The 13,170-nt window shown below is 35.1% G+C and overlaps 1 protein-coding gene, 1 long non-coding RNA gene and 1 other non-coding gene across 3 annotated transcripts; 1 reads left to right on the top strand and 2 right to left on the bottom strand.

Moving 5' to 3' along the window:
• Positions 1-2,620: 2,620 nt before the first annotated feature.
• LOC135151658 (uncharacterized) lies at positions 2,621-4,160 on the bottom strand. Its single transcript, XR_010290495.1, has 2 exons — positions 4,043-4,160; positions 2,621-3,716 (listed from the first exon to the last, which is right to left on the bottom strand). It is a non-coding gene; the product is annotated as an uncharacterized LOC135151658 (long non-coding RNA).
• Positions 4,161-5,434: 1,274 nt separating this feature from the next.
• On the bottom strand, positions 5,435-5,507 carry TRNAK-UUU (transfer RNA lysine (anticodon UUU)). Its single transcript has one exon. It is a non-coding gene; the product is annotated as a tRNA-Lys (tRNA).
• A 2,193-nt stretch (positions 5,508-7,700) lies between these two features.
• Positions 7,701-12,750, top strand: LOC108210749 (maltose excess protein 1-like, chloroplastic). The gene is made up of 9 exons (XM_017382141.2): positions 7,701-8,197; positions 8,275-8,451; positions 8,826-9,116; positions 9,208-9,297; positions 10,188-10,289; positions 10,377-10,495; positions 11,843-11,905; positions 12,001-12,062; positions 12,165-12,750. Exons 1-9 carry the CDS (start codon positions 7,976-7,978, stop codon positions 12,245-12,247), a joined length of 1,209 nt encoding a protein of 402 aa, XP_017237630.1. The 5' UTR covers positions 7,701-7,975; the 3' UTR covers positions 12,248-12,750.
• Positions 12,751-13,170: the final 420 nt, after the last annotated feature.

Here is a 13,170-nt window from a genome sequence, read left to right as displayed (position 1 = left end):
CAGGTCTTTATTTCGCTTTGCATGAGCTGCTAAATTTCCACAAGTCTTTGAGAAATTTCGAAGATTACATCAAATTGTAGCCCGGAGAAATTTCGAAGTAATACAGCAGCAAAAACCGATTTAAAAGCGTTGAAGATTAAGTGAAATTTTGATTTAATATTTTTCTAGATAACTTTATATTCTTAGTAATTTGAAAATGCATGTTACAAAAACAATAATTATAATAAAAATAATAGTCCCCATGCCTTCAATTTGTTTAGAAACGGGTTGGTGCGGAAGTTAGGAAATGTATAAAGTGGTGGGAAATAGAAACAAAAGTGAATAAAGTGGTGAGATATAATAGAGAAAAATTGTGAATGTATGTAATTTCTATATTATATAATTTTATTAATATTAAGAATTTTAAAATTTTAAAAATCGAAAAAAACATCTGAGAAAGAAAATGTAAAAAAATGCGTAGAAAGTCTAGTATATTCAACCCCATCTTAAATTCTGCCAAAACATGCTCTAATTAAGCAAGTTCTAGTCTTCTTTCTTATCACTGCAACTTCCGTTATGTTCATACAATCTCTGTCCCACCGCTAGACTTATTAACAGAGAAAATAACTAAGAGAAAAAAATTGCCACTTTAATTTGCCTCAATAGAATAGACCAACCGATTTAGCAAAAATAAAAAAAAAATAGAATAGACCAAACGCACACTAATTGTGTTTGAGTGGGTGTGTTAGAGCATCTCCAACGCTTTTGGCTAAAATCGTTGGCTAAATGGGACCTGTAAGACATTATGTAAAATTTGCTGAACCTGTAAGACATTTTGCTTCAATGGTATTGGCTATATTGGTTGGCTATAATTTAAAAATAGTATGTTATTAATATTTTAAATTGTTAAAATAGAATATATCAGTTTAATAGGGTAAAAAATGATGTGTAATCTTCCTACAGATTTCTTAGAGCATCTCCAACGGTGTTGGCTATAATCGTTGGCTAAATTGGACCTGTAAGACATTATGTAAAATTTCCTGAACCTGTAACAAATTTTGCTTCAATGGTATTGGCTATACTGGTTGGCTATAATTTAAAAATAGTATGTTATTAATATTTTAGATTGTTAAAATAGAATATATCAGTTTAATACAGTAATAAATGATGTGTAATCTTCCTACAGATTTCTTACAGACCTGTAGAGGTTCGACAAATATAGCCATCCATAGGAGGTTGGCTAAAATTATAGACAACAGATTAGTGTGGTTGGAGTGCTATTTTTTCAGGACGTTGGCTATATTTTTTAATTTTGGAATGCAAACTCATTTTTTAGCCAAGGGCCTTGTATAGTTGGAGATGCTCTTACAGACCTGTAGAGGTTCGACAAATATAACTATCCATGGGAGGTTGGCTAAAATTATAGACAACAGATTAGTGTGGTTGGAGTGCTATTTTTTCAAGACGTTGGCTATATTTTTTAATTTTGAAATGTTAACTCAATTTTTAGCCAAGGGCTTTGTATGGTTGGAGATGCTCTTTAACCAAGAAAATTTGCCTCCACTACAAACAGTCTGAACAATTCCATTAGTACGTACGTGGCTTTTTGAGAAGAGTTAATGGTTGTGCTCGCGAAATTACAGAGGTATGATTATCTTTTGAATATATATTTATTTTAATAATTTATATGACATGTATATTATTTTAATAAATATAGTATTATATTAATAATATATTATTTTTAAAATATAGTTATTTTGTATTGACATTTTATAAAGATTAGTTATTAGTTATAAGGGGCCGTTTGGGTAATTTTAAAATAAGTGCTTCTTGCTTAAAATAAACAAGTGAAATAGAAGTTAAAACTTATAAGTGATTAAAGTTTTTGGAAAAGAAGCCGAAACCCTGAAACAAAAACTAGCATTCCTAGCTTTTTATAAGTGCTTCTTGACTTTTTATCCAAACAGTATAACTTATAACCCTAGAAGTCCGGCTTTTAAGCCGGAAACAAACACCCCTAAGATTGGATTATGATTCCTTATATTTTTAATATTATATTTGTTCTGAGAGATAACATATGAGATTGGACTATTATTCTTCAAATATGCTAATCCCATATTTATTTGCATAGGATCCGATTATAGTGAGAGATTTATAATCCTTTAAAAATGATTTGTTTGGAGAATAAATAATACTTTCTCCAACTAAATATTAAAATGCTATAGTTTTTAAACAAATTCTAAATATAATTTTATTTAATCGACGTGAAAATAATTTTTAAGAAATTATAATAATATTTCTTATTTAATCCCAACGAATAAACACGGGTAAGCTTGTTATAGTTGGCGTGGATAGAGTGGGCCGTCGCTGTGACGAACTGAAGACTAAAGTATGCCTGGAAAGAAAAAAAAAAACTTAGCAAGGGACCGCAATTGATAAGAAATCATAATAACTCCATCGGTTTGTATGTTTAATACTCTCTCCGTCTTGAAAAAAATTGACATTATAATCTTTTCACGCATTTCAATGTATTTCGAAAAAGTACTTGTAAATATTATTTTTTAATTTTTTTTAATTTTGTCTAAAAATATTGGTCTTTATCAAAACAAAAGTTTAAAAAAATTTAATTCACTAAAAAAAATAACTCAAACTAATTTTTGATTTTAAGTCAATTTCAAATTTATTTAAAATTTTAAATCATATTATACAAACATACATTCTCAAGTTTAATCAAAAATAGCTTAAAAACTGAGCTTTAAACCCAGGCAAGACAAATAGGCTCCAGCTAGCATGTCTGTCACTCATAATTATACTTATTTCCACAGCGATCCTGACTCATGTCAAGGTGGGTAAACAGGACGGCTTCCAACCGGAGGTGGAGGAGAATGGAGCGGCGGCTTTGGATCTTGAAGTGCTTGGCGTCGTGATGCTGCCTTTGAATACAAACGATCGTTATTAGGGCTGAGCAAAACCGGACCGAAACCGAAAAACCGAACCGAACCGAATAATTTCGATCCGGTTCGGTCCTAATTTTCAAAAATTTCGGTCTGTTCGGGTATTTCGGTCCGGACCGAAATAAAATACGGTCCGGTCCGGTCCTCAGCGAAAATCTTCGGTCCTGGACCGAATGGACCGAAGTTTATATATATATATTTTATATATTACTTAACATATTCTATATGACTATAGTCTATAGTCTATACAATACCTAATCTATTATATCTATTACCTAATCTGCTATCCCACTCTCTCCGAGCGCCGCGCACACGCAGCATAGCACCTCTGCTGCATTGAAAATTACTGAACTAATATGATCGGCATGGAAGTGAAGCAAAACTTATACTACCTTTGTTTCCACAAGAAATTGCCAGCAAAATACTTCATCAAAGTATATAGCTCCTAACTTGTCTTCTTCAGCCAGTAGACCAGCCGATAAGGCATCGAGTTGTGCACTTGTGCTTCCCTTAAATTAATACAAAATTTCGGTTCTGGCGGTCCGGACCGAACCGACCGAATTATTTCGGTTCGGTCCCGGTTCGGTCCATATGCAAATTTCGGTCCGGTCCGGTCCAGAAAATTTCAGAAATTCGGTCCTCGGTCCATTCGGTTCGGTCCGGTTCTGGACCGAACCGACCGAACGCTCAGCCCTTTAGGAGTGTGAGGAATGCGAATAATGTCCCGTCCGTCAAATCCGTGATCTGGAGGAGATAACAGTATGCTCCTCTTTTCACCTGCAACTGCGACATTGATAGTATTAGGGATGGGCAGGGGACACTTCGGATTCGGGGAGTGTTATCCATGCCCCTCATCCCCGAATTCAATACTCATCACCGACTCCGAAACTCGAACGGGGATTCTTGGAGATGCTCTTATAATTTACGGTAAATTTCACAAAAGAAAATTTAAAAATTAATTCATCGAAAAGCATACAACAAATTATAAGGACTCGAACGGGCAAGTAGTGTTTGCTGATTTAAAAAAATGACTTATAAGTTAAAAATCACTTAGCCTATGTATTGGCCAATTATAAGGACTTGCTAGTTTGAAAAGAAAGGTTACATACCTCCGGCTGCATGAGTTGAAACCAGCTGCAACTGCAGGCTGAAGATGACGATTATCAGGGTTGCCAACATAATTCTCGCCAAGAAACAGAAAGCCATGGTTGCTATAAAGAGGGTGATATAAAAACTTCATTAGCCCTAGTTGACTATTTATACCATTGCAATCGGTGTTCTAAAAATCCCCGATTTAACCGATTAATCCCCGATTAATCCCCTGCAAGGTCGGCCACCGATTCGATTTCTGAAATCCGATTAATCCTTATATATATTTCTTAATCGAAGTATATATGATAAATTATTAAAATTAAAATACTATATTACTTTAAATATGAATAATTATAGGGTTTATGAATATTGTAAATATATTAGTTACTAAATAACTAATATAATAATAATTAAATATTAAATAATATTTTAATATTAAAATAAATCCGATTTTCACTCCGATTAATCCTTCCGATTAATCTCCGATTTCCGATTAATCTCTGAATCGGTAGCTCAACCGATTAGTTCCGATTTCTGTAACACTGAGTGCAATGGGTTAGACTTTTTTTTTTTTTTTTGACAAATGCAATGGGATAGACTTGTACGCCAAACTGCCAGAGGTGATTCAAATTCAAACTATTTGTTCTTTTTTTCAAAAGTTAATTACTTGCGCTCTCGCGGATATAATAAATGAAGACGTAAGAGGTGCGACTCAATTACTACTGAGCTTCTTGCTGGTTGGTCGTTGTTTTTCTCCAAATGAATTTATTGGGCTGCTAAATTTCTTTACACGTCTTGAGAAATTTCGAAAGGAATACATCATACTATAGCCCGGAGAAATTTCTACGGATTACAACAGATCTAATGTTGTGTTTGGTTGAGATAAATGGAATCGAATTAAATGAGTATATATAAAAGAAAAGAATAAAGTGTAAGAGAGATAACTTTGAAAAAAATGAGTGAGTGTAAATTTTGTATGATTAGTTAAGAGTGATAGGAATGAAATGGTGGGAGAAATGAAATTATCATACATTCAATTAAATTATAGTTCAAATCTCATTTCATTTCCTCCATTTATTTTTATCCCAACCAAACACAACATAAGAGTCTTGAATAAATTTAAAACATGTGCCGACTCCATTTTCCAGATAAGTTTATGTTCTTACTAATTTAAAACTGTTTATTAGATTCGAGCCCATCTTAAATTCTGCAAAACAGGTTCTAAATTTCTAATTAAGCAAGTTCTGGTTTTCTTTCATGTCACTGTAACTTCGTTTATGTTCATATCATCTCTGTCCCACCGCTAGACTTATTAGCGGAGAAAAATGCACTCTAATCTATCTCAATAAAATAGTCCAAGCACACATTAATAATTGGAGTAGATAGTTTTCGTGTTCAAAAAAGCCTTACGCCGTCTGTGGGAATCGAACCCACGACCACGGGATTAAAAGTCACGCGCTCTACCAGCTGAGCTAAGACGGCTCGTATTCTTTTAACGCTTTTAAATCCTTATGTACGTAGCAACATGGCCTCAAAAAGGGAGGACTGGTACCGTTTTAGAGTAAAATCGCAAATTCCGGTTTTAATTTTGTGCATCATATTCATACTCGTTTCGATTACGGTTAAAAACTCTGCTATCACATAGAAATGTACTACAGCATATCATAACGGGGAATATGACTGAAGACAATAGCAGATCGGCGTTGAATTTATTACTCATATGGAGCTTAAAATCATCATATTTAAGTTTAATCGTAGACAAAGAACAGGGACTTGCCTTTCAGTAGCTTCTACAACAATATAAATAGCCCTACACACTATTATATACGTGTGTTAATAATTTTTAATGATGCATATAAAATTATACTTAATATTTATTAATTTTAATGTTGTTTCAACCTTTCTATTAACCATGGCTTAGTGAGGTGTCATTGACCTGAGTGGCAACAACTTCATGGCAATCTACTACCAGAAACAAGCTAAAATGTGAGGAAACAACGGTGTTTGGTCGGATTCTGGATTTATAAGTTAGAAGCACTTATTCGTACCACAATCAGCTTTCTATCCGTTTCTCAATATTACTCTTCTTCATCATCTCAAAAAGCTCGCTTAGACAGTCTCTTCCCTTCTGTCCGCATTGCATCACAAAACAACTTCCTCTCTTTGAATTCTTTCCCTTTCGGCAGACTCACTTCCTTGAAATTCTTAAATCCCAGTCCCATAGCTTTAGGCCTTACTTTCGCCTCAACAGGTTCCACAATCCCTTCTTCATTCCTCCCAAGCCCACCTCCTTTATACCCCATTCTCTCAAGCAACCTCATCCCAATCCCTCTCGTATGCTTCTCAAATCCACCAAAACTCCCCTCCTGGTCGTCTAATCCCTTCCTCCCCCCTCCCGACAATTTCAAATCCTTTACCAACTCCCCCTCTTCCCTCACACACCGCCTTATCACACCTCGATTCCCCTGCAAAAATCCATCATCCTTACCAAAACCGCTGGACTTAAACCCGAAACTAGTCCAATCAAGTCCAGAACCAGAAGTCCTGTGCCCATACCGTTCTTCTCTGCCATCCTCTCCAGTTTTCTCATTCTGCTCCTTCAGCGTCCAAGAACCTCCACAATCTACGTCGAAATCATCATCCCAATTATGCTCCGCAAACATGTCATAAGGTACATGATCATCATCTCTGACATGCCTGCGCTTCTCCTCACAATTAGAATCATTACCAACACTATTCATATCGACAATTAATCAAAAGTTAATGATAAATAATGCACAAGATCAAACGTAAAAAAATAGTGAATTTACAATACCTGATCAAGAACTGTCGAAACAATCTGTCAATGCTTTGATCTCCACGTAAACTCGTAGCCAATTTTTCCAAAATTACGTGTCTGGTTCTTAGCTAGAAAAATCAGACTGTATAAAATAATATGTACCCTTTTGATGCATGCAAAATATATAGAGAAGCAGACGAAACAGACACCGAGTATGAATAGAACAATTACTGCAGGTTTGTAAATTGGAATCAGAATTCAGAACCCTAGTTGGAAAAGGTTTAAAATAAATTACTACCTCCGTCCCTTTTTACTTTGTCACTTTGACTTTTTGCATATAACTTAAGCATTAAGGTGAGTAAAAAATATAATTCTGCTCATTATTTTTAAAATTTTCTTTTTGTGAATAAAAATATAAACTATAAACTTTAATTCAGAAATTTTTTTTTTTAAAAATAATAAGTAAGAATATGTTCTTTAATCACCTTATATAGTACGTGCAAAAAATCAAAGTGATAAGTAAAAATGTACGGAGCTAGTACCAAACAACTTAAACTCATTTCAATTTATGCACCAATCACCTTGATCCATGGTCATAGAAATCGAGATTCATAACTAATGAGTTAAACTACCGATTAAGGATTTATCAGAAACTTCTTTAATTTATCCGGGGATTTTTAGTCAAACCGAAATATAATCAATATATTCATAAAATATTTTTTAAAAATTAATATAATATTTTAGTAAACCAGGAATATTTAGAATACTACCTGATATATTAAAATTATTTCTTTTTCAAATAATATAAAACTCGAACTCGACTCGGACCGTCGGTTGGACCGAAAACAGGGGCAAAGTACTGGCATAGTTGGGCAAAGGGACACGGACACAAACACATGCCAGGCCAAAAGCGTCCATCCCCATCGCCACTGCCCACTGGGAGTGAATCCCATCACATGCCAACTCCTGATAACAGAAAAAACTTGTGCACCTCTTTCATCTTCTTGATTTCCCCCCTTCCCCATTAATCTCTCTCTCAATTCCCCAAACACTCCACCCCCTTCTCAAATCTTAATTAAATTCAACTTCACAGCTCACTTTCCACATTCACACACACCCTTCCTCAAAATCTCTTCTTGACTCACTTCAACTTCAGTAAGAATCCAAGAAAATGGCTACCCCTTTGCTTCTTGCTGCTAAATTACCCCACCACCCATCTCAATTGTCACCTCATAGCTTAAAGTTTCAAGCTTTGACTCACCAGAAGTTCAAGAATGTGGCTTTTTGTGGGGGGCAGAAGCAGTTGATGGGGACTAATAGGAGGAGTGTGTTGTCAGTTCAGTCAAGAAGGAGATTGGAACCCATTTGTGCACTTGAGTCAGATATTCCAAAGGTAAAATCTTGACTACCCTTTTGAAATTTGGGTGTGTTTTTGTTGAGTTTGAGTCATGGGTTTGAATGGTTTTGAAGGTGGAAGCAGTGGAGTTGGAGAAGAATGAGAAGTTTGAGGAATGGGATTCTTGGACTGCTAAGTTTGCTGGAGCTTCGAATTTGCCTTTTTTGTTGTTGCAGCTGCCTCAGATCATTCTCAATGCTCGGAATCTTATTGCGGGCAATCCTTCTGCACTACTTGCTATTCCATGGCTGGTATGTCTTGCATTTTCTCACAATCTTTCTCGAATATTTTTTTTATGGTAATTTTTATGGGATTTAAGGAGGGGTGGCAATTTTGGGTTTCAGTCGTTTTAACTGGTTGTAAAACTACTGAACTTAGAAGGACTAAATTTTCTAGAAAAAGTCATTTCAGGTCATAGCTGGATTAATCAAGTTGTGTCATTTTGGGAATTTGTCTATGTAATGATTGCGTTGATAATCTAGTCTGGTTCTGGTTTTGGGTTGTGTTGGACATTGTCACCCTCCGGGAATGGAGGAAAGTGTTTTTAAAGTATCAATTATTTTGTAATGGTCTAAGTGAGTATTGTATGTCAGTGTTCTTGACTTAAGATGTTACAATCATGTAGGGTATGCTTACTGGATTGCTTGGGAATATGTCTTTGTTGTCTTACTTTGTGAAGAAGAAGGAAACCGAAGTGATAGTGGTACAAACCCTAGGAGTTGTATCTATATACGCGGTGATCACTCAGCTGGCTATAGCCGAAGCTATGCCTTTTCCGTATTTTGTTGTCATTTCTGCAGTAGTTGCTTCTTGTCTTCTTGTCAATGCTTTGAAATACTTCAATTTTCTCAATGATGGAGTTTGGCGATTATGGGAAGATTTCATTACCATTGGAGGGCTCTCGGCACTTCCACAAGTAATAATCCATACAACTCTTTAATGCATTTACCCAGTTTGTAATTAATTTTCTTACGATCAACATGGTTACTTATACATTGAAATTTCAGGTTATGTGGTCGACCTTCATACCTTATGTTCCAAATACTATACTACCGGGGTCAGTGGCTTTTGTTTTGGCAGCGATTGCAGTTGTTATGGTAAAAGCATAGAATTGCATTGTTTTTTACTGTTACTGATTTCCGTTTTTGTCTGAACCTAGAAATGATGACAAATATGATGACAATATTTCGTGTATATCATAGATCCCCAATGTTTCTCTTCTCATTTTTTTCGGAAAATAGACTTCGAAGTATGTACATATTAACCCAAGGGAAGTCCACATATTTCTTACACTCATATTTTTGTCTCTGTACTTCCTCACCAATCCCCTCTCTTTGAAAATATTTCAGTGTCATACACTTTCTTCGAAACTGCCAAATCTTTTGACCCTTTCAACGATCTAACTCTTCACGTCATGCTGATCCACACGTATTCGCTAGAATTTAATGCACTTGAACTGACTGTATACATAGTAATATTTCATTTGATCATTTGTTTAGTTGTATATGTATACTTCCTCTTCACATGACGACAAAACATATATGATTTTAAAAAAATCTGATTTTCTTTATTTGCATCAAACTTTAACGATGTTAAAATAACCCATGTTTCCATATCGATCCTATAACTTGTCAGAGATTATTTAAGTGAGTTTATTTGTTATATTACTATGATGTTAAACTAGAAGAAAACATGTTATTTATACTTTTTAACTATGACTGTTCTGCAAAGCATATATTTTCACAAATGATAAGTTTGTAGTATGGATAGAGCATTCCAAATTCTACTCCTAGAATAAGCAAAAAGTTAATACTGATATCCTATTCCTTATGTATTATTGGCATATATATAATTTTTAATGTCACACATGCCCCAAAAAGTATCACATCCATTTTAAAATTTCTGACTGTACTGTACACTTCACTTAAGAGAATGAATTGATGCAGACATTACACTTCTTTGAAATATCTGCTGCTCATTTATACAGGCTCGAACAGGCAAACTTTCAGAAAAAGCCACCAAATTTGTTGGTTCAATATCTGGGTGGACTGCAACTCTTCTCTTTATGTGGATGCCTGTTGCACAAACGGTACTCTATGCTATGCTCATGGTCAAACAGTTTCCTAATAATTATCTCATGCGTGATTGCTTAATTAGTCTCGTGTTTCCTTTGTAGTGGACAAATTTTCTAAATCCTGACAATATAAAAGGATTATCTGCTGTCTCAATGTTGCTTGCCATGATTGGGAACGGACTTATGATCCCACGAGCACTCTTTATACGGGATTTGATGTGGTATGCCTGATTTTTCTCTTTATACTTATGCTGTCTCTTTTATTTTCATTTATGATCTTGGCAGAAACCCTCTCCAATCAGATTTCTTCTGTGGATAGTTACAACATGTTTTTCTCTTTAGCACGGTTTAGGTTAAGAAGTCCAGAATAGTCGGTCCTCTCTGTGAATAGAGCCAAAACAAAATCTTGGCTGCAATAGACCTATGAATTTGCAAATATTATAATTTTTGTTAATAGATCAACATTTCAGAACTTCTCAATAGTCATTATATCTGAACTATATAGTTTGCAGATATTATAGTTATTGGTTTTTATTGGTCTTTCTATTTTCTTCCCCCTCATGGCCTCGTCAGAAATGGTCAAAAGGTCAACTGTGTTCATCATTTGTATTTGGCGTTCACTCTCTTATTCTGCAGACATCATGTAAAGATCTGGTCTTTCTTTCACTTATTGACTAGGCTCTTTAGTATGACATCATGTGTAGGTAAAATTTGACAATATGTTATATAGGAAGGTCATTTTAACTTTAGGTAAGAAATTAGGAATGCCTAGGAAAGTTGAAAGTACAGCAAACAAACCAATTGGACTTTATATTTATAATGATTAATGAGGAAGGAAGTAAGGAACCCAGTGAGAAGAGACTCCCCAGCTCATACTTTAAATATTTTATCATAATATATATACATAGAAGATGGAACAACAAAAGACTGAATGTGCTGTAGAAAAGAGAGATTGCATTTACCTCAAAGGTTTTATCATCACATTGGTAAGTCCAGTCGACCAAGATCCAGCATTTCGTCTAGTCGTAGAATGGGGGATAAATATATTATAACAACATAATATTCTACACATTTCAATCGATACATTAACAAACACACATAGGATAGATATAAGAAGTAAAATAGAGATCAGTATGTGGATTCTAAAAATATGTTTATTTATCGGTTATTCATTTTGGACTGGATTTTGCACTAGTCGGTCCGGCAAACCAACTAGTCGCCCAGTGACCGACTAGTTGACAATTCTCCAGTCGGCTATTGAAATCATTGGCTGTCAAGCGTCATGACAACGATGGTTTTTTTTATGAATTATTTAACACTGTTTGAAATGCAATCACTGCTGTCAAGATAGTCAGTTTTACTCAACCTGAGGATAAGCTATCCAGTAACTAGTTTCTGCACTATGTTCACCATGTTTTCCTATAAAGTTTTAAATAATGAATTTAATTATTGGATTATAATTTACACGTTTCTGGAACTTATGTCTATCTTGTAATCATCTGCTCTACATATTACTAGGCCCGCATGGTCATTATTGCTAACCCTAACATTTTGTAATATGGTTGCAGGTTCACAGGTTCAAGCTGGGCGTCTATATTTTATGGATGGGGGAACCTTATATGCTTATATTGGTAGAGCTTCTTTGTAGTTGATGTCCGTTTACATATAACTTTGATGGTACCTCTAACGAGCATCATTGCTAACATAATTTACTTGTTCCAATCAGTTTTAACAGTATCAGCAAGGAGTTTTTCCTGGCAGCAACACTTGGATTGATTTCCTGGATAGGTAGTTCTAGGATCCGTCTTAAATTTGTGAATCTTCTTTCCTTATTTAATACTGAGAACATAGAAATGACGAGTTATCTATTTGATCATTTATTTGTGATAGGATTTGCACTTTGGAGCGACACCAGGGTCTATGGGTATAAATCTCCCTTGAGATCTTTGAAGGAGTTGGTTTTCGGGCCATAAGTTTATCAGTACCTACAAACTAAAAAAGATACTTGGAAGAAATACATAATTTGATGCAAGCACAAAGTGCTCCAAATTTTCTGGATTTCAGCAAGTTATACAATTGTGAAACCAACCAGAAGTGTTTAATACAATTGTGTTGCTCTAGGTGCTGAGCATTTGGTAGGTAATTGGTGAAGTAGAGAGACGTTTATACTTTAAGAGGCGTAGTTAAAAGAAGAATCTTGAGATAGGCGACCGTGCAGCTGTGCAAGGACTGAGTACTTCTGTTCTATTAGTGTAAATAACAGAGTCAATAAAGTATTTGTTACAAATGTAGCAATTTTTTTATGTATCTTCGAACTGTAAGTGCGATGTTTTCTACATGTACTCGTTTGCTAGGAAATGGGGTCTAAATCGTAGAAACCTCTCTGAAAAATAAGGTATGATTGCGTACTGTTCTCAGCGCAAAGCAATGTGGATCCTGTACAACTGCCCAATAAGAGTTTGCTTTTCTTCGATTATTAGTTTAGTTTTGTTCTAGTTACCGTCTTCTACTTGTCTTCGTCTTTCGTAGAAGAGAACAGAGCTGATAACTTGTAATAGCGTATTCTGCTGTTTTAACATAGAAGTTATGAATGTTTTAACCCAAAACCGAGGCTTCATGTTAATGATAGTCTAATGGCGAAAACTGAGATCATGTGAAGCACTTCTCTTGTCGAAGAGATGTTTCGGAACTCAGGCCAAACGAACTAGTAAAAGCATGCCTAAATTTTACTCTGGCAACCAAAAGAATAAATTTTTGAGACTCTAAAAACTGAGATTTCATGTCGACGAGCTGCCAGTCTAGTGACGAAAACTGAGATTGGTCGAGTCTCGGTGCGAGACTTAAGTTAATGTTCCGATTAGCCTTTATCATTCTTGAGAGCCTTGAATGCTACTTA

Source organism: Daucus carota, chromosome 3 (genome assembly GCF_001625215.2).
Source record: "Daucus carota subsp. sativus chromosome 3, DH1 v3.0, whole genome shotgun sequence".
NCBI lineage: Eukaryota > Viridiplantae > Streptophyta > Magnoliopsida > Apiales > Apiaceae > Daucus > Daucus carota.
The sequence above is the reverse complement of the archived record's forward strand: the minus strand, read 5'-3'. Positions and strand labels throughout refer to the sequence as shown.